The sequence below is a fragment of the Dermacentor andersoni genome, chromosome 1, assembly GCF_023375885.2.
Source record: "Dermacentor andersoni chromosome 1, qqDerAnde1_hic_scaffold, whole genome shotgun sequence".
NCBI lineage: Eukaryota > Metazoa > Arthropoda > Arachnida > Ixodida > Ixodidae > Dermacentor > Dermacentor andersoni.
Window position 1 is genome coordinate 156,345,054 of NC_092814.1, and position 22,747 is coordinate 156,367,800.

At 45.3% G+C, this 22,747-nt stretch overlaps 1 protein-coding gene across 15 annotated transcripts in view; it reads right to left on the minus strand.

Moving 5' to 3' along the window:
* LOC126547420 (heat shock factor protein-like) overlaps positions 1-22,747 on the minus strand; it is a 168,746-nt gene that overhangs the window by 97,839 nt on the left and 48,160 nt on the right. For all 15 annotated transcript variants that reach the window (XM_055062640.2, XM_050195416.3, XM_050195417.3 and 12 more), the window contains one exon: positions 12,737-12,858. In XM_055062640.2, coding sequence (XP_054918615.2) covers positions 12,737-12,858 — 122 coding nt within the window. The remainder of the gene's footprint in view (positions 1-12,736; positions 12,859-22,747) is intronic.

The following is a 22,747-nucleotide window of genomic DNA, read 5'->3' on the forward strand; positions in this document are numbered from 1 at the left end:
GAATGACGATATGCAGAACCACAAAGCCGTAAAAGTTCTTCAACGACGTCGGCGTCCACGGTCACTGATGAAAACACGGGGAGCGCCATGACGGAGTATGACGTGATGCAACAAAAATGAAGAGACATCTGCTGCAGTGGCAGATGGAAGTGCCGCCGTTTCCGTGTAGCGAGTAAGATAATCTACGCATACTATAATCCAGCGGTAGCCAGCTGACGTCTTTGGGAGCGGGCCAAGCAAGTCGATGCCGACTTTTTAAAAGGGTAACGTCGGTGGCTTAACCGGTTGTAAATAGCCTGCTGGGGCCGTCGTCGTTTGCTTGTGGCGCTGGCAAACAGTACAGCTGGCGACATACTGTTTCGTTGTTTTCCAGAGCTTGGGCCAGAAAAATCTCTGTCTAAGTCGGTGTAGTGTGCGTGTAAAGCCAAGGTGCCCGGACGTGATATCGTCATGCATGGAACGAAGGACAGCAGGGCGCAGGTTTTCGGGCACAACTAGAAGCAATGGGGGACCATCAGCCGAGTAATTTTTTTTGTACAGCAAACCATTACGAAAAGTAAACGGTGTTGTTGCTGCTGGCTCACGTGCAGCTGCCCGTAGGGATTTCAAAGTAGGGTCGCAACGTTGCTCGCTCTCGAAGGTACGCAGGTCTGGAAAGTCGGAAGAGATGGAAACTAGGTAGTCGTCGAAGTCATCATCCTCAGCTTTAGTGTGCGGCGAAGGGAGACGGGATAAGCAATCAGCATCCGTGTGACAGCGTCCGCTCTTGTAGTTAACGGAAAAGCTGTACTCTTGAAGGCGCAAAGCCCAGCGGGCCAACCGGCCAGACGGGTCACGCAGCCCAACCAGCCAACAGAGTGAATGATGGTCAGTCACTATCGTGAATGCGCGGCCATGTAGATACGGACGGAACTTCTGAATGGCAAAGACGACTGCTAAGCACTCGAGTTCAGTAACGGTGTAGTTTGTCTCCGCTTTTGTAAGTGTCCGACTAGCGTAGGCAATGACATGCTCACGGCCATCGCAGAGTTGAACACGCACAGCGCCAACACCCGCACCGCTGGCGTCAGTGTGCAGCTCAGTTGACGCCTCCGGATCAAAATGCCGCAGTACCGGTCCAGAAGTCAACAAAAATTTCAGCTGTTGAAACGCCGACTCGCAGTCAGCAGTCCACAAGAATGGGGTGTCTTTGTGAAGGAGAGACGTGAGGGGAGAGGCAAGCTGTGCGAAATTCTTGATAAAGCGTCGGAAATATGAGCAAAGGCCCAAAAAGCTTCGCAGATCTTTCACCGTTTGTGGCTGTTGGAAGTCGCGAACCGCTGCTATCTTTTCAGGGTCTGGTCGTATGCCGTCTTTGTCGACCAGAAAGCCTAGTACGAGGGCTTGACGCTCACCGAAATGACATTTCTTCGAGTTTAAAATAAGGCCAGCTTGCTGGATACAATCAAGAACGATCGACAGGCGCTGATTGTGCTCATGAAATGTCCGGCCGTAGATAATGACGTCGTCTAAATAGCATATGCAAATTTCCCATTTGAGTCCGCGGAGCACGGTATCCATAAATCGCTCGAATGTCGCTGGAGCATTGCATAAGCCAAAGGGCATAACGTTGAACTCAAAGAGACCATCAGGTGTCACGAAGGCTGTCTTCTCCTTGTCTGAGGGGTGCATGGGAATTTGCCAATATCCTGACCGCAAATCAACAGAAGAGAAATAAGACGCGGAGTGGAGGCAGTCGATGGCGTCATCTATTCATGGTAGGGGGTACACGTCTTTCTTTGTGACGGTGTTTAGGCGGCGATAGTCCACACAAAACCTCCATGAGTTGTCTTTTTTCTTGACTAGGATTACAGGAGCAGCCCAAGGGCTACATGATTCCTGGATCACTCCTTTCTGTAACATTTCTTCGACCTGCTCGGCGATGACTTTTCTCTCTGAAGGTGAAACGCGGTAGGGCTTCTGACGAATTGGTGTTGCTTGCCCTGTATGGATGCGGTGTTGCATACGAGACGCCGGTGGTGTATGGGACGCTTGTTGGCCTTGAGCAAAATCAAACACTGTGGCGTAGCGAGCGAGCACAGCTTCCAGCAGACACTGCTCACTAGAAGACAGCGACTTGTTAATCATGCGCTTAAAGTCAGCAGAATTATGATGGTTGGAATCGGGGTTGGATTTTTTTTCGGCAGTTGAGATTTCGACCGTTCTGACGCTGACAATGGCTTGTTCATCAAAACTTGCCAGTTTAAGTCCTAGCGGCAATGTTATGGATTGGGTTGAAACGTTCACTGTCCACAAACGAGTACAACCATCAGTGGTGACAACGAGGGAGCGAGGGACTATCGCATTTTTCTTGAGCGCATTGTTATAATCGGGCTCGGCTAAACCACAACAAGAACCTGTACGAGGGCGAGAAGTATTGACAGGTACAAACATTGCAGTCTTAGGGGGCAAACACACATCTTGTGACACGGAGAGAACGTCGGCGGCATCACTGGTGCTATCTGTCATTGAAGTTCGCACGTCACGGCGAAGAGAAATCGCGCCACTTCCACAATCCAAAGTTGCCCCCCACTCACGCAAGAAATCAATTCCTAAAATAATGTCATGCGTTGTACGTGCAAGCACAGTAAATTCACTTCTAAATGTCTGCTCCCCTATCGTAACTGAAACAGAACAGACCCCAAGTGGGCATAACATTTCCCCGCCAACTCCACGAAAGGTAGCGTTCCGATCCCAAGAAAACATAACTTTTGGTCCAAGACGATTTTTGAAGGACAGGCTCATAACAGAAACTGCCGCCCCAGTGTCAACTAAAGCAAAAGCACTCACATTGTCAACTAAAACACACACTTTGTTTTTAAACAATTTTACAGAAGGGGGTCTTGATGAAGATGAACATATTGCGGCCTCACCCCCGTCGGTCGCACCAGCTAGTTTCCCAACGGTGGCGGTGATAACGAGCGACGACGAGGTGATGGAGAGCGTCGTTGTCGTGTCGGTGGTGGTGTGAGGCTGCGATCGGAAACGGGGGAGTCACTGCAGTTCGCACGTCCCTGCTGCAGCCGCTGGAAGGAACTGGGATATGGCCAGGGCTCGTCAGCGGGCACGCGGGGTGTGTAGGAATTAAACCGTGGAGCACGCTGCTGGCGGCGGTGGCAATACCTAGCAATGTGTCTAGCCACACCGCAGCTGTAGCAAATGCGGGAGTCGCGGCTTGTAGCGGGTGACACCGGTGACATGGGTGTCATATGGGTAGAAACGTACTCTCAGGCTGGTTGTAGGAGGGAAGAGCCCGCGGAACAAATCGTTGTGGTGCATCTTGTCGGCGTTTCAGACTTGTCGGTTGCGGTGGCAAGTTGCTGCTCTCCGTACGATCAGCATAGGTCCTGCGAAGTTCTCGGAAACTCTGAGGTGCCCAAGTGGACGGTGGCACACGAGAACGATGATCAAATGCACACTGATGGCACGTATGAGCATCGTCAACAACTTTAAGGCGTTTAAGCTCTTCTTTAACCACTTGCCGAATCACCGAGGAGATGTCGTCGTGGGTTGGGACGGACACACTTGCAATAGTAGTAACATTGTTGAATCGTCCAAACTTTGGCCCAATCCTTCTCATTTTCAGCGCTTCAAACGCCCGGCAGTGTTTCTTCAAATCAGACGGAGTACTAAGATCTTCCTTCGTTATAAGAAAATTATAAACATCTTCAGCGATTCCTTTAAGCAGATGGCCTACTTTGTCTTCGTCTGTCATGGTAGCGCTGACGATTCCGCATAATTTCAGAACAGCCTCTATGTACGTTGTACATGTTTCGCCAGGTAAGTGAGCTCGTCGGGAAAGCGTCTGCTCAGCCTTCTTTTTCTTAGAGATTGGGTCCCCGAAGCACTTGGTGAATTCTTCTACAAAATTATCCCAGCTCGTTAGAACGCTCTCGTGGTTTTCAAACCAGAGGAGCGCGGTTCCAGCGAGAAAAATAAACCATGTTATCGAGCTGCTTCGTAGTGCTCCAGTGGTTGTGGAGACTCACTCTGTTGTAGTGTTTGAGCCAGTCGTCGACGTCTTCGTTGGCCTTCCCCGAAAAGGTGGGTGGCTCTCGCAGCGGTGTCCAGTAGCCAGCCTGACCTGCTTGATTGCTGTCTGGTCCGCCGCAGGTGGGGTCGTCATTGCCTTCTCCGGAATCGGCCATGCCCGCTGCTTGTGGTCGTAAACCGGCCAAGCATCTACTCCGTCGGACAGTTGGTAGAGCTGGGTCGTCCAGGATCGTCCAAGATTCACCCTGCACCTCCACCAAAGATGTTACGAATGATGTTTATTTACAGGGTGAAACGGTGAAACGAGGTCCGAGAGGGAAGCTACAGGCCAGGCCCAGCCGGTGCAGAGTACCGCGAGATCACGCGCGCACACTCTACTTCTTCTTTCTCTGCCTCAGCCGCGCAGTGCTGCGACAATATGTTTCCTATCAAAAAGAACATGTCACGTTTGCATGGCTATCATGACGAAACCTCTTCCTTTGTATGTGATTCCCTCTCCCAATGCACCGCCAGCCCTCCATTTTGTGTCCCTTATCCAGGCTCCCGAAACATCTAACGTTTTCGCTCTCACCAATGCTCAAAAGCAATCTGTTTTCACTTCCGCAACAGACCTCTCACTGAGACTACTTGCCGAGAAACCCGAAAGCAGCGGATGGGAATCGGTCGGAGCTGTAGGAAAAGAAAACAACACATGGCAATAAAAATTCCTCGCTGCCCATGAATTTGTGAAAACTACCGGTTCCGAAAAATCAGAGGACACAGAGGATTTTTTTTCTGTTCAATGAGCCGACTGGCTCACTAGCTGCTGAGAATGTCCTCCAGCTAATCACACAACCAACCGCATGCTTCAAGAGCCTGAAGTGACGCCGAAACTTTGCTTTATCTCAGAAAACACATCTTCAGACACCAGCGTCCGAGGCACGGTCACTCACAAGACAATTAGAGGAGCAACCATTAAGGAGCAACCAGAGGAGCAACCGAGTTAACACTTGTCCTGTGCTTCTGTGTCTATCTTCTGTCCCGTCTTAGAATTGTCCTTACCAATATTCAGTTGTTATGTGTTGTTGGGTATGCGTGGTTGGGTTTGCATGGCTCAGAATGATTTTTGCTGAAACTACGGTTGACGTGGGATGCTGATGCCGAATGCCGGGCACGGGACGCTGATGCCAGATTTTCTGCGACACAGAGCCCTTAAAGGGACCCTGAAATAATTTTGACGATATTGTACAAATGTACTGAGTTGTTAGGGTAGTTCCTTCTGATCGTTAACTGACGCATCTAAGTGCTCCACGTAAAGCCTGTAATTTATTATAAGGTTTTACAAATGTACATGGCTACCTATCGCAGCACGCCAGTCGGCTGAATTTTCAGCTGCCCCTGACCATTTGCCGCAAGTTGCCCTAATGACGCCAGTAGGATGAGCTATCCGAATGGCTGCCCAGGGTGCATCATCAAAAATTTTTCTAACTTTATGGTGAACAAATATTGTTTGCAATAGTTGGAATGTTAGTTAATTTGTTTCTATAAAAAGAAAATAACAGAAAGAGATTGCAGAAAGAGAATTTCTCACTGCATTTAAGCATTTCTGGCACAAAGCAAGTGTTGTCTGCTTGTGTTACAACGTGCTCTGTGTTGACAAGAGCTCTGTGGTCAGTGTTGATCTCGATCTTCATTTTTGCTAACTTCATGGTTTGCCCTTGTTACATTGTGGGCCGCAAATGCGACATTGCGTCCCTCTGCAAGGCAGCAGACGAGCGGAGTGGCTGCAGCGCATTGGACTGCCACTATCCGATCGGCACCAGAATTTGCATGCTTGCAGCCGTCACTTTACGCCGGAGGATTACTACCACAATGGTGTTTCACATGTTCGGGTAAACGCAAGCATAACTGGACTGGGCCTGGCCGTTTGACAGTGATGTTTTACAGGATGAGCAGAGGAGCAAACGTGAATAGTCTCCATGGTGCAGCCACCTGGTGGCAAGAGCTTAACCAGACACAGTAGCTGTAACGAAGTGTATTCTACCTTGGCTGCTGGTGTAAATTTTCCTCAGGAGCATAATCATGAACACATTGTTTTTGTAAATGTTTAAAATGTTTTACACTTGGTTAGATCAATATTAGCTGTTTGGCTGGTTAAGCTCTGCGCCACCAGGTGGTTGGACCATGCAGATCGATCAGGCTGCTCATGTACGTCTACGTTAAAGCTCCTTCATCAGCTTGAGCTTATGCCTCTACCCATGCGTTGGAATGCCCATCTTGCCTGTCGTTACTGGATTACCGGACATGTTCGGCGTTGTGACAGAATGCTCACAACGCTTCGCTGCTCGCTGCTTCGATAGCTCTCGCTTGGTATCAACTGCCAAGCGACTGGCGGAGAGGTTGGAGAGGCTTCGCGTGCTTGCTCCTAGACAACCAGGGGTAGACGACATGATGTGCCATCATGACACAGAGCCAGTGAAGGCAGAGCTTAGCCCCGATCCCGCGGCGAACGAGTTGAGGAGAAAATGCATAGCTATGGAGAAGAGTAACTTGTAATTGTCCATAGCTCTCTTAATATGAGATGCTTCGCACAAATTATGGTGCGAATGATTAACTGAAGCTGTACCCTACGCGTTACAAAATCTGTTTGAACCGTTTCAGGAGCCCTTCAACGCTATAGCGGTAATATTGACGTGGGGATGGCTGAATATGACACGCCATGTATTAACATTGACACGCCTACATTTTTTATCCTTTTTCCAGTGACCATTTTTCCCTTGCTAGCAACTTTTAAAGTCATCACACTCAATGCATGACGCAACTGCATGTATGGGAGTTTTTCTGAATATTGTCACCAATCCTGTCATGAGAGAATCTTGTCTAATCAGACTGCATGCACAATGCAAATAGTGGTGTACATTATAGAATGTATGGAAGCACCAGCAATTACACGGGAATCCACGATGAGTCGTGTACAAATAGTCGACGCACTTGACCCATGGATTACATTTTCAACAACCAATGACTGTGCTCACCGCTAGTGTTATGCTTTGAGTGTTGTTTGATTTACTGGGCACAAGGTCGCCCAATGAGGAGTTCAATTTTTTTTTTCAAATGCTTTAGCAGCTCTATTTTTCACCGTCACGATTTCAGAATATACTGACAAAAAGCTACTATGCTGCATGTGGACGTACTATGATGTCAAAATAAAATGTGAACTGGAAGAAATGAAGCAGAAAACCTCATATGCTTAATTGTTCAAAATTTCTATGTATGACTGCGGTGGTGTGAACGAATCACACCAGTATTCACACACACACTGGTAAATGTGGAAAGGAAAATGTGCCCTTCTAGTCTGTTTTTTCGTGCTCACATTTCATTCACAAATAATAGTACTTGGTGGTGACTACTGTCTAGTGGAGGCCAAACATTTCTGAAATATTGAGTGATCAACAAATAAAACAGACCTTCACAGATGCCACCTCACATGTGCACCAGAAAAGATGAGGTTGAGCATCTAGTGGCCCATGCTTCAAGCATGTTTGTCAGCTAATTTTTCCCCATCCACCAGTTGGCCTCGCTCTTTCATGCTCACGCTTGACACAAATGAATGTTTGGGAGAAATCACGCATTTGTATTATTCAACAAATAAAAATTTATCAAATCAGTCAAAACAGCTGCCAAAAATTTTCTGGCAATCTTATCTGGGCACACCACTCAGGTCTTTCCATGATTGCCTCCTTGCAGCCATATCATAGGTCGGCCAAATAAACAGAACTGACTCAGACTCCCTCACAAATATATTTTTTGCTTAGGGATCACCCGAACTCTGACTTGCCAAACTTCTACTCAGCTGGGCTAACTGACTTAGGCTCACCAATATTCTATTCAGACAGGCTCACTCAAACTCAGACTTGCCAAAATTTTACTTGGCCAAGCTCACTAAGATTTAGACTCACCAAGATCATACAAAACAAGGCTCATTCATACTCAGACTTACACTCACTCAGGCTCTTTCAGGTTCATGCAATTACAGACACAATCATACTAATGGAATTATGGGATCAGACTCCACTAAACCTCATAGAATCGCCCACTTACTTATTTGACTCAAGTTCACAGGCTTACAACTCATGTGAATTACAAGTGCACTAAAAGGATCAATGACACGGAGCAATATCAGGGCTCACTTCAAGGTCACGTTCATACTCATGTCTACAAACCTACACTGCCGTGCACTCACTTGCACGCTCTTCTGCTCACACATACCTTGTTCATGCTCATGACGTCCATTCACACTCGCCAGTGTTTACTGATAAGCAAATTAGGGTGTAAAACTAGAAAAATTCTGGTTGCTAAAAGAAAGTTCTGGTAGCTTATACAAGGTCTGTTCTGAAAGTAGTAGGACTGGTTTCTTCCTGGGCGAACGGGCGGACGAGAGGCAGTCTGCACGCACAGGATCGATGAAGGGGGATATTGGAAACGCTGGGAAAAATCGGCAGTCGGCTCTCGGCCGTTGAAGAAAGCAGGTTGCTTGTACTGTGAACCCTGTCGAAACGCCTCGTCACGAAGAATCATGGTGCGTTTACTCGATCAGCAATACACAATCAAATTTTGTGTAGAGCTTGGTAAAATGGGCAAAGAGACTCACAACATGATTAAGGAGGCCTATGGTGATGCTGCCATAGGTAGATCAGGTGTTTTTGAGTGGCACAAGCTGTTCCGAGAAGGTAGGAAAAGAATGGAACACGACGACCGCTTCGGACGCCCTTCGACCAGCAAGACCAACAAAAATGTGTCGCGAGTGAAAAATTTACTGAACAGTGATCGTAGGATGAGCATCAGAATGATTGCTGATGACTTGAGCATTCCTCAAACCCAAGTTTTTGAGATCGTGACAAAAAAGTTAGCCATGAGGAAAATGTGCACGAAGTTCGTGCTGCGAGTGTTGTCAGAGGAGCAAAAGGCCAACCGGAAAGCGATCTGCCAGGATCTTCGTCATGTGAATGAGGACGACAACTTTTCGGACAATGTAGTGACCGATGACTAGGTGTGGGTGTTTGATTACGACTTGGAGAGCAAGCGGCAGAGCTCAGAATGGCACACCCCTTCTTCCCCACGCCCCAAGAAGGCACGAATAAACAAATCCAATCAAAAGTCCATGCTCATTTGCTTTTTTGATCGACATGGACTCATCCACAAAGAGTTTGTACTACATGAACAAACAGTGAATGCAGTTTTTTACGTGGAAGTCCTCAAAAGACTGTGAAAACGCATTGTTCATGCCCGCCCAGCCATTGCCAACAATTGGCGGTTGCACCATGACAACGCGCCGAGCCACACAGCATTCCGCGTAGTGGAGTATCTTGCCCAGCACAAGGTAGCAATGCTGCCTCAACCCCCCTACAGCCCCGACTTGGCCCCGTCAGACTTTCTTCTATTCCCGAGAATAAAACTGACGCTCAAGGGGAAGCATTAAATCAGTAGAGGCAGTTCAACAGGGTGTGACGAGGGAGCTAAACAGCATTCCAGTGCAGGCGTTTCTGGAGGCGTATGAAAACTGGAAAACTCATTGGCAGCAGTGTGTAGATGCAGAAGGGTGCTACCTTGAAAAATTCTAATCGTTTGTGGTAGTCTCATGAATAATTTTTTTTTTAAATGAGTCCTACTACTTTTAGAACAAATCCTGTATATATATATATATATATATATATATATATATATATATATATATATATATATATATATATATATATATATATATATATATACACACACAACGGCTCGCAAACCAGTTTGGCGTAGTCCACTTTATCTAGCCTCATGGCACCGTGTTGCTCAGCGCTATCGACTTGTCAGCATGGCACAAATTATGTCAGGACGAGGCAGAAATGGACTACCTGGCATGTGGGAGAAGGCAACTGATGTTTTTACATGAATATCAATTAATGAACTTTAATGTCGTACAGCCACAGCAGGCTTACGCATACAGGCAGCCATCTTAGCATGCAGTGGTGTCCCTAGATCTAAAGTGCACAGCACGTGGTGCAGCGCCTGAACAAGTCTGTCTTTGCGTTCCCTCTTTCCTGTGTTTGCTTTTATCGTCATCCATACTGAGCATGCGCAGACTGCACAAAATAGCCTTCTTTGACGTATAACCATACTGGTTTAGATATTTGTAAAGGGAAAATCTGAACGGTCACAACAGAGTAATACGGCATTTTTCTTCACAAATTATACATGGTAATTTAGTGACAAAATATTTCAAACATTAACAAAATTGTGAATGTATACAAAAATTAAATTTAAAAAAAGGAAACATTATCAGACTGATATAAAGCACATGTACAGGTATGACAAGCAATAAATCTCTGGAAAAAAAAAGACAATATTTAACATACAATGAATCACTTTGTTTTCTGCACATCACAATCTCCAAAAATCAGTTCTAAAACAATGAGCATATAATGAGAATGCAGTGTGATCATCAAATGTGTGGCTGAAAGTACATAGTGGGAAAATAAAATTTAACAGAAAACATCAAAAAGTAATGAAAGTAACACCATTAGAATACTAGCTGTTCACTCGATTAACAAAGTGTTTCCTGAAGCTATGAGGCATGCTCGAAAAGACTGCATCATAAGAGAAATAGTACGAGTCATGAATTCAGTAATAAAAAGCATAAAGTAACATCATTACTAACCTAACTGCTATACATGAACACTGCTAAAATTCCCGCTCACCTCAGTGTTCTGGAAGACAGTGCTGGACATTGAACATTTCGAAGGTCCACAGTTGCTTCATAGATGCAACAGGAAAGATACAATCGTAATACCGATTGCATGCAAGCATAGATGTGCACTGAGCATGGCCAGTACACAGCCTTGATATCGACATTTGCTCAAACTCGCGCCTAACACCAGTGCTGCCATCCACACAAAGCAACGGTGCGGACACTTAGTTTAATGCTTTGAGAGCAAAAGACGCAAATATACGGTGCCACGAACAAGTCCCAAATGGTTGATGCCACATATTTACGGAACCGTCTGTGCATTTGAAAAATGCGCCAATTTTTCATCTCTTTGTTGCCTAGCAAGTGCTTGTATCCTGTGTGGATACAAGGAATTTTTGTTTCACTCCGTAGTCTCTTGGTTTTCATTCCACGGCTTCTTTACGCTGGTGGTTCAGCAACTGCTTGTGCATCTGCATGTGTGTGGGCATGTGGCGGTTAGTTTTGGTTTTGTCTCGTGGCTGTTTCCGTTCCTTGCGCTCGTAAAAACTGATGCCGATCTGGTTTCTAATCTCCCAAAGAGTCATTGCAAGATGCTCGCTCATTTATTGCTCACGCAATGTGTTTACACCTGTTCATAGTCCGGCGCTGATATATACAAACAATGCCGCCGAAGAGAGGACACAGTTTTAGGAGTAAAACGAGACACACTGAGCAGGGAGGGTGCTAAAAGGAGACGCCATACATCTAGACTTAGAATCACCAGTGCTGCGAAAACTCTGGAACACAGGTGCACACATAAAACTTGTACATGTGTGTGTGATGGAATGGGGAAGTGAAGTGTAGGTACAAGCGCTTTGCTGCCGACAACGCAGGAGCCATGTGGCGCGGTTCCATGCTGTCTTTTCTTTTCTTTTTCTTTTGATAGTCGTTCGAAGTATGGTGCGCGCCACTTAAACAAACATTGAACGTCACCGCCGTCGCCACGATTTTAGCAATGGCCTTTTATTTTTTGATATTCAGTATAGGTCAGCAATATAATCAGGACTCACTCAGACTCACTTACAAAATTTATTTTTTGCTTAAGGCTAACTCGGACTCAGATTCACCAAAATTCTACTCAGCTGGGCTCACTCAGACTCATGGGTCAGTCTGAGTCTGAGTGAGTCTGCCAACCTATGACCCATATCTATTGCAAGTGATTCAATCATGCAGACTTTTCTGGCTTATATCACAGTGGGCATTACCTTGATTAGCAATGAAATTTGTCCTTATAAAGAAACCAATTTTAAAGAAAGAAAACAGACTGTTCTAGCTCAGCTTCACTTACAGTCTGCTTTGCACACATTTCATGCGCTCAGGCACTGCAGAGAACTGCGTTGATTTTGCATTATGACAAACATTTATTCCGCTGACATGGTGATGCAGTCAGCTTAGCTGCAAAATGACAAATAAGCTCAGTGGATGCACCGCTGCATTCCCCGCAGTCAGCTTGGCACTGGAGTGTTCACTCCAGAGCTTTCCACTAGCGGCCTGAGCATTGTGTGCACATGCACTACAGCTCCCGCTGAGCAGCTGTGTGCAGCTTGTTAGGGCAAATGGGCCCGAGTGGAGTGGACTGTAAATGCTAAGCTGAAACTGTATTACTACCAGATATGATAGAATAGGTGATGAGACACCTATTCTATTTACGGAACCGTCTGGGCATTTGAAAAATGCGCCAATTTTTCATCTCTTCGTTGCCTAGCAAGTGCTTGTACCCTGTGTGGATACAAGGAATTTTTGTTTCACTCCGTAGTCTCTTGGTTTTCATTCCACGGCTTCTTTACGCTGGCGGTTCAGCAACTGCTCCCGCTGAGCAGCTGTGTGCAGCTTGTTAGGGCAAATGGGTCCGAGTGGAGTGGACTGTAAATGCTAAGCTGAAACTGTGTTACTACCAGATATGATAGAATAGGCGAACAAGAACAAGAAAACAAGAGCAAAACTAGCATTTACCTTTCTCTTGATGAACTCAAGAAGACATTCTTGACCACGAATGAAGAAGTTGTGAAAAAACTCTATCTCCTCTCGGTCTGACCTCAGGCCCTGGTCTATGTTCGCCACTTTGCGAAAGCCATCTGGGGGAGGGGGGGGGAGGGGGGGCACAGAAGTAATTGAATTTTCACTTAATATGCTTACTGATGGATGCAACAAATGCATATTTTGAAATGGCATTCTGAAATCGGCCTCACATAACTGCCATTTCTCAAAGATACCACAAAGTCAAACATATAAGAACATAGATAGCAGTCATTCCCTCAGAATGCTCTATACGAGGCTTCACAAGATGCTCTGATACCAGAAGTGTCACAATCTATATTTTTCAAAAATTCCTAATGAACCAAATTAAGCAAAGACTTCATTTTGAAAATTTTCTATTCTCATTTCCTGTCAAATAAAATAACCAAGAAATGATGGCATTAGAAAAATGATCAATTATGGGGTTCAGTGTGCTCCCAAATGTGATTTTGGTGCTACTTGCAACATTGTTCGCTGTTTTCTGACACCTTGGGAAAGCTTCAAAATTAGCACTCCAACAAGGGTAGCAACATTTAGCACATTACATAGCATCCAGTGAATGTCACACTTAGCTGCATGGACAGCAGAAACTGCCCCATTCCATAATTTGGGCAGCAAAGAGCAAATAGGCCAGGATACATGTACTGCCACTTTTGCATTAGGCTCTACAGCTGAGTGAAATGACAGAAGCAGCCAAAAAGACACCAAAACAGATGCTCTCATTGGTTTGACAAATAAATGCCCCACAACAGCTGCATCACACTGGAATGACAAAATAGTGTGATGAAATTTCGTGTCCCAAATTCGACATTATCCGGAACTATTAACAACGTAAACTGCCTCATCAATCATGCTGCCTGGGGTAAGAAAAATGCAAGTGGGCCAGGATGCATCAAGTGCAAATCCTGGTGTACAGGATGAACAGTTCAAAGTGGGGTGAAGAGACAGTATTATTTCGAAATCAATAAAACATCTTGGAAAAAAAGGTCATGCTGCAATGATAGTTTAATATTGTCATATTTCTGTTGCTTCACTCGGCAATATAAATTCTTTGCCAGCCTTCATGTTTGCATGCTTTCTTCATACCGGACGAACTCCCATACACAACAATTAGGTTACCACAGCGCCTCTTTCGTCACACAGATAACATTAATAGCACCCCACTCATTGGTTTAAACTTTAACAGCATTTTGAATTCTAACCAAACAAAATTTTCTTCTCTACCTTTTCAATTTCGCTGCAGTATACAACAGCTGCAAAAAGCTGCATAAACTTTCATATTACTGAATGAAGTGCATATGAATCATGAAATATTTCTTCGCCCACTGTGAGTGGACTTGGAGGAAGAGTATAAAATTCAATGAGAGCTGTTTAAAATCCAAAATGACCTTGAGTTCAACGAAGGACATTCAGAATCCACTAGAAATGACATGACAAATGCTAGAATAAAAAGAAAAACTGCTATTTGTGAGCAGTCAGTTTAGAGCCCAGGCCACAGTTTATAAGTGTAGCTGGGAGCTGGATGCGCTAACCATAAGCTGTCACAAAGGTATAATGTATGTTAATGGGACCCAGCAATATCTTGCCGTAATTAAAAATTACTTAGGAGAAAAACACACATCTTGGCAGTTTGTGCAGGCCATGGAACATGCGTGACATAGCTTCAGAGATATGTGCCATGTATGCATGCAAGTGATCATGATCCCAATAATGCATACTTCACAAATAATTGCTATTTCTTATTAAGGCGAAAGCCTTAGAAGGGTCATGGGATGAAAAATCCTATGTCCGGCATTACACTGTCTGGCATTATTGCACCAAAGTTCAATGGGACCAAAATTGATGCTGCCACCCACGACCATTGATGGGAGTCGAACTCATTAACTTTGGTGTTAAGGTAAAGTTCATTGAAGCATTTGAACCCACAACCTTTGGTGCGACCAAAATTCAATGGCACCTAAATTGATGGAGCAACCACTGATGTTAGCACACAGGAACAGTGCTGGGAGGCGAACCCATGACCTTTGATGTTAAGGCAGCATTAATTAAGGCACAGTTAGTTAACATAGAGTTAATTAAGGCAGCCGAACCAATTACCTTTCTCGTACCCTTAACCTTTGGTGTTAACTAAGGTGAAATTAATTAAGGCACATTTCATAAGATAGTTATTTAAGCACTTGAACCCACGACCTTTGGTGTGAGTCAAACTCACAACCTCCGGTTTTAATTAAGGCAAAATTCATTAAGGCACTCGAACCAGCAACCTTTGGTGGGAGTTGAACCCTCGACTTTTGGTAGGACCACAATTCAATGGCACCAAAATTGACGGAATTACCACTGGTGGTCAAACCCACGACCATTGGTGGCAATCGAACCTACGACCTCTGGTTTTAATAAGGCGGAGTTAATTAAAGCACTTTAACCCAGAACCTTTGAAGGGAGTCGACCCCTTGACCTTTGGTGTTAAGGCAGAGTTAACGCACTCGAACTCATGGCCTTTGGTAGGAGTCGAACCCTCAACATTTGGTCAGACCAAAATCCAATGGCACCAAAATTGCTGGAGCCATCACTGATGGTCAAAACCAGGACCACTGGTGGGAGGCAAACCCACGACCTTTGGTGTTAAGGCGAAGTTAGGGCACAGTTAATTAAGACAGAGTTAATTAAAGCACTCGAACCAACGACCTTTCGTGGGAGTCGAACCCATAACCTTGAGTGTTAAGGTGAAGTTAACTAAGATAGAGTTAATAAAGGCACTCAAACCCACAACCTTTGGTGAAGCCAAAATTCAATGGCACCAACACTGGTGGTGCCCCCACTGATAGTCGAACCCACGATCATTGGTGGCAGTTGAACCCATAACCTTTGGCTTTAATTAAAGCACTCAAACCGACAACCTTTGCTGGGAATTGAATCCTTCATCTTTGGTGTTAAGGCAAAGTTAGTTATGGCACTCAAACCCACGACCTTCGGTGGGACAAAAATTCACCACCATCATCATCATCATCCTGGCTGCGCTCAGTGCAGGGCAAAGGCCTTTCCCATACTTCTCCAACTACCCCAGTCATGTGCTAATTGTGGCCATGTTTTCCCTGCAAATTTCTTGATCTCATCCCCCCACCTTTCTGCTGCCCCCTGCTACGCTTCCCTTCTCTTGGAATCTAGTCCGTAACCCTTAATGACCATCGGTTATCTTCCCTTCTCATTACATACCTTGCCCATGCCCATTTCTTTTTCTTGATTTCAACTAAGATTTCAATAACTCGTGTTTGTTCCCTCACCCAATCTGCTCTCTTCTTATCCCCCCCCCCCCTAACATTACACCCCTCATTCTTCTTTCCATAGCTCGTTGCGTCGTCCTAAATTTAGGTAGAACCCTTTTCGTAAGCCTCCAGGTTTCTGCCCCGTAGGCGAGTACTGGTAAGACACAGCTGTTATACTCTTTTCCCTTGAGGGATAATAGCAATCTGCTGTTCATGATCTGAGAATGCCTGCCAAATGCACTCCAGCCCATTTTTATTCTTCCGATTATTTCAGTCTCATGACCCGGATCCGCGGTCACTATCTGCCCTAAGTAGATGAATTCCCTTACCACTTCCAGTGCCTCGCTACCTATTGTAAACTGTTTTTCTCTTCTGAGACTGTTAAACATTACTTTAGTTTTCTGCAGATTAATTTTTAGACCCACCCTTATACTTTGCCTGTCCAGGTCAGTAAGCATGCATTGCAATTGGTCCCAGTAAGCAAGGCAATATCATCAGCGAATCACAAGTTACTAAGGTATTCTCCATTAACTCTTATCCCCAATTCTTCCAAATACAGGTCTCTGAATACCTCCTGTAAACACGCTGTGAATAGCATTGGAGAGAGAGATCGTATCTCCCTGCCTGACACCCTTCTTTATTAGGATTTTGTTGCTTTCTTTATGGAGGACTACAGTGGCTATGGAGCCGCTATAGATATCTTTCAGTATTTGCCTCCATGACTGCTGAGGTGTCGACTGAATCAAGCACTTCCTCATAATCAATGAAAGCTATATATAAGGGTTGGTTATATTCCGTACATTCCTCTATCACCTGATTGATAGTGTGAATATGGTCTATTGTTGAGTAGCCTTTATGAAATCCTGCCTGGTCCTTTGGTTGACAGAAGTCTAAGGTGTTCCTGATTCTATTTGTGATTACCTTAGTAAATACTTTGTAGGCAACGGACAGTAAGCTGATCAGTCTATCATTTTTCAAGTGTTTGGCGTCCCCTTTCTCATGGATTAAGATTATGTTGGCGTTCTTCCAAGATTCTGGTACGCTTGAGGTCATGAGGCATTGTGTATACAGGATAGCCAGTTTTTCTAGGACAATCTACCCACCATCCTTCAACAAATCTGCTGTTACCTGATCCTGCCCAGCTGCCTTCCCCCTTTGCATAGCTCCCAAGGCGTTCTTTACTTCTTCCTGCGTTACTTGTGGGATTTCAAATTCCTCTAGACTATTCTCTCTCACATTATCGTCGTGGGTGCTACTGGTACTGTATAAATCTCTATAGAACTCCTCAGCCACTTGAACTATTTCATCCATATCAGTAATGATATTGCCAGCTTTGTCTCTTGAAGCATACATCTGATTCTTGCCTATTCCTAGTTTCTTCTTCACTGCTTTTAGGCTTCCTCCGTTCCCGAGAGCATGCTCAATTCCATCCATATTATACTTCCTTATGTCAGCTAACTTATGCTTGTTGATTAACTTCGAAAGTTCTGCCAGTTCTATTCTAGCTGTAGAGTTAGAGGCTTTCATACATTGGTGTTTCTTAATTAGATATTTCGTCTCCTGCGATAGCTTACCGGTATCCTGTCTAACGAAGTTACCACCGACTTCTATTGCACACTCCTTAATGAAGCCCATAAGATTGTCGTTCATTGCTTCAACACTAAGGTCCTCTCCCTGAGTTAAAGCCGAATACCTGTTCTGTAGCTTGATCCGGAATTCCTCTATTTTCCCTCTTACCGCCAACTCATTGATCGGCTTCTTATGTAGCAGTTTCTTCCGTTCCCTCCTCAAGTCTAGGCTAATTCTAGATCTTACCATCCTATGGTCACAGCAGCGCACCTTGCCGAGCATGTCCACATCTTGTATGATGCCAGGGTTAGCGCAGAGCATGAAGTCTATTTCATTTCTAGTCTCGCCATTCGGGCTCCTCCACGTCCACTTTCGGTTATCCCGATTGCGGAAGAAAGTATTCATTATTTGCAAATGTCGGGCTCCAACGCCCGTTCCCACGCAAGCGAACGGAGAAGCACCACCACACAAAAGGAGGGCGCAAGAAACGGCTGAAGAAAAGAGTGTCTTTGCAATCAGCGAGGTTATGGGAATGTTTAAAGGAATGTTTGATGGGTTACAGGAACAAATCACAAACATGTATGTAGAGATTAAACAATGATTTGATGGATTAGAGAATAGAGTAGCGGCACTAGAAACCACACCAAAGGATATTAGGCCGGCAGGCGCAGGACCGGTTAAAAGCAAACCGTATAGCAGGCCGAATGCGGTAGAAAATAGCAAGGCGACCGGGGAAGAACAGATAAATCAACATGGCGCCGCGTAACCAATACGCGATTTGGCAATGGAACTGCCGCGGGTATCGTCGCAAGCGAAGAAACCTGCAGCAGTTCGTAACAAGTAAGGAGACGCCAGATGTCATCGCCCTGCAGGAAACCGGGGGGATCGCAAAATTATCGGGGTATAAATCGTACAGTGCTTCCGGCGAGAAGGCAACCGTCACGACGCTGATACACAGAAACCTCTTGGCTGTCGAGCACGATACCGGTGTGCGCGGTATAGACCACGTCCTGATTGAAATAATCCCCTCCCGTAAAGAAGAGGGAAGTCTATTTATTCTGAACATATATAGTCCACCCCGGCACAAGCCCAAATTTGGCCCACTCTTCCGCAAAGTGTTGAGCGTAGCGCACAAGCAGGCACTAGTCGTGGTCGGCGATTTTAACGCGCCACACGCGAACATTAAGGGCCGAAGCCTATGGGCAGACGCTCAGCACGAAGGACTAAAGCTCATAACTGACCCTCAGGCACCAACCAGAATAGGAAACAGCGTAACCAACGACACGACACCAGATCTCACATTTATGAAGAATGTAGCAGTTTCCCAATGGACAAACATGCAGGAAAGCTTAGGTAGTGACCACTACATCGTCGTCACAACGGTACAAGCAGGCCCAAGGAAAAAGAGGGGGAGAGAACTGAAGCTAGTAGAATGGGACTCTTTCCGCAAAATCCGACAAGATGATGCGGAAGACACTACAACGGACATTGAGAAATGGGCAGAGAAACTGCAAGAAAAGATTAAACGAGCTACCAAAACTGTTCCAGAGGAGGCAGGTATAGAGGAGATGGATAGCAGATTATTGCGCATGTGGGAAGCGAAAGGTAGCATGCTGAAAAGATGGAAAAAGCAAAAACATAATCAGAAATTAAGGAAGAGAATTGCGGAATTAAACAAGGAAATCGAGATATATGCAAATAGGTTAACCCAACAAAAGTGGGAAGCCACGTGCAACTTGATGGAAAGGCAGATAGGAATGTCCAAGACCTGAAACATTCTCCGATGCCTCTTGGACCCCGGCAGTACAAAAACCATACAAAGACACAATGTACAGAAGGTTATACACAGCTACAACGGTACAGAAGAAGAGCTCTTTCGAGAGCTCCAAAAGATGTACGTTGGAGATGCGGATAGAGAACTACTTCCGGATTACCTAGGTAACGAGAATCCTGATCTTGATACCCCTATTACGGAGGCAAAAGTCAGATATGAACTTACCAGGCTCAACTCGAAATCTGCACCAGGACCTGATGGGATAAGCAACAAAACACTCAGGAACCTCGACGATTTATCCATCCGAGCTCTCACGGACTACATGAATAACTGCTGGGAGCAAGGCAGCATTCCAAGTCAATGGAAATCAGCCCAAATCATTTTTATACCAAAGCCTGGAAAGAAACCACAACTGACGAACTTAAGGCCCATATCACTGACATCCTGCGTCGATAAACTCATGGAACATGTGGTTCTCACACGTCTCACGAGATACATGGATGATGGAGGACTTTACCCACATACCATGGTTGGATTTCGACCAAACTTATTGACGCAGAATATTATGCTCAAACTAAAACATCAGATCATAGATGCGGGTGAGAAAAGTCTAGACACTAAGGCAATACTAGGTCTCGATCTAACTAAGGCCTTTGACACCGTCACGCACAAGGCCATACTACAAAATCTCCAAAAGCTGGATGTAGGACGTAAAACATACGCGTACATCAAAGACTTCTTGACAGATCGTACCGCAAAGATTTCAATTGGAGAATCCAAATCGGACGCGCTCAAGCTAGATAATAGGGGTACCCCGCAGGGTTCAATCCTATCTCCCTTTCTATTCAACGTGGCAATGATCGGTCTTCCTGCGAGACTCGAAAAGATAGAAGGACTCGGACACAGCCTCTACGCGGACGACATCACCCTTTGGGTGGTGGGTGGAAGTGATGGGCATGTGGAAGAGATCCTTCAAACAGCAGTAAACATGGTGGAAGACTACATCAAAGACAAGGGATTGAGATGCTCCTCGCAAAAATCAGAACTTCTGCTCTATAGGCCCACATGCCGGGGTCGAAAAAGCATTAGGGAAAGGCCGGGCATTGTGGTCACAGTAGAAGGCACCACGATACCGATAGTGGAGAGCCTGAGAATACTGGGACTCCGCATATCCGAAAACAGCCTTAACGGAGAAACCATTAGACTACTTGACAATAGTGTTCAACAAACAATCAGACTAATAAAGCGGATATCCAACAGGCACTATGGCATGAAAGAGCACAATCTCATCCAATTAATAGAAACATTCGTAATCAGTCGTATTGTATATGTGGTTCCTTACCTCAAGCTCTACGCTGCGGAGAAAGCCAAGATAGACTGCATTATTAGAAGGGCGTATAAGCAAGCCTTGGGACTTCCGGCAAATACGTCAAACGAGAAATTCTTGGCGCTCGCCGTGCACAACACATTAGACGAACTTATTGAGGCCCAGAGAGTAGCGCAGTATGAAAGGCTTACACAGAGTTTGACGGGGAGACACATCTTAGATGACGTCGGAATAACCTATGAAGCACAGCACGGAGTGCGGAGAGACATCCCAAGAAAAATAAGGGAACATCTATCAATACTCCCAATCCCCAGAAACATGCACCCGGAGTTTCAACAAGATCGAAGAAACGCACGAGCGAGAGCTCTCCACAAAAGATTCCGTAGTGCCAGGGACGTGGTCTATGTGGACGCGGCGGAGTACGCAAATGGACAGAGTATGTCGATAGTTGCTACGAGTCTAGAGGGTGACTGCAGGGTTAGTGGGACGGTAAAAACATGGAAGGCAGAGGTGGCGGAGGAAGCTGCCTTAGCACTGGCAATAGCCTCCACGGAAGCTAACATCGTAGTAAGCGACTGCAAGACAGCCGTCAAGAACTATGCAAAAGGAAGAATCTCGCCGGAAGCACTGAGAATTTTAAACAACTTTCGTGAAGATCGCGACATTCACATTATATGGGCACCCGCACACTCCTCCCTTCCCGGGAACGAAATAGCGCACAACCTGGCTCGAGAACTGACAGGCCGAGCAGGTGACACGCAACAAATACTGGGAACGGAGACAGACCGGATGACCAGCTTTAACGAGATCACCAAACACTATAAATTGGGAAGGGCCCATTTCCCCCCGGCACACTCCTCATTAAATAGACGGCAAGCGATGGCATGGCGCCTCTTACAAACAGATACATATCCGAAGCCGGTGGCCTACCACCGCTACTAGCCGGACCTTTACACGGATAGATGTAGATTCTGTGAAGAAAGGGCGGACCTACAACATATGGTTTGGGCTTGTCCTCGTACACCCATACAGAATAAAATAATTAAGACCAGAGAACAGTGGGAGACCGTGTTGCTCAGCTGTGCACCGGAAGACCAACTGAAGGCAATCCAGCAGGCCGAAGATGCCGCCAGGGCCCAAGGGCTCGAGGCCGTCATTTAGGTAGAGGCCTAGGTCTCAAATCTGCTGTGCACAAATAAAGTTTATTCCTCCTCCTCCTCCTCTTGCAAACTCTACTAATAACTTTCCTCTGCTATTCTTATAACCTATGCCATATTCCCCCACTGACTTGTCTCCAGCCTGCTTCTTGCCTACCATGGCATTGAAGTCGCCCATCACTATAGTGTATTTTTGTTTTGACTTTACCCATCGTTGATTTCAAGTCTTCATAGAACTTCTTAGACCAAAATGCAATGGCACCAAAATTGATGGGGCATCAATGATGGTCGAACTAACGACCATTGATGGGAGTCGAACTCACGACCTTTGGTGTTAAGGCAAATTAGGGCACTCGAACCCACAACCTTTGGTGGGAGAAAGCAAATAATAGGAAGTAACAAAGCATTCGTATGAGAATGTCAAGTAATTTAATTAATGTCTCATGACCACGCAGACGCTCACGAGGTCTTCATCCTCTTTAAAGAGGCCTTCATTCTCTTTAGCGCATGTTAAAGCGACTGTCAATTTTTTCCCTTACTGCACCTAGAGTTAAGTAGTTTACAGTAATCATCTCCATTATAATCTCCATAGCTGTTCTCTTTACAGATATTTGATGAAAGACTTGGCACAGAATCTGACATACTGGTCTGACTTGTATACAAATTACAGAAAAAAAGTAACCGATTACATTTACTTCATTGAAAAATGTAATTGATTGCAGTGATAAATTACTGCTCCACATAAGTAACTGAAAGTAAAATGTAATTGATTACTTTTAGATTACTTTCCTTCCAATTTTTATGAATGCTTCAAAAATACAGTAAATAGAACAAACTGGGCTGGTATACTTTAAAGAG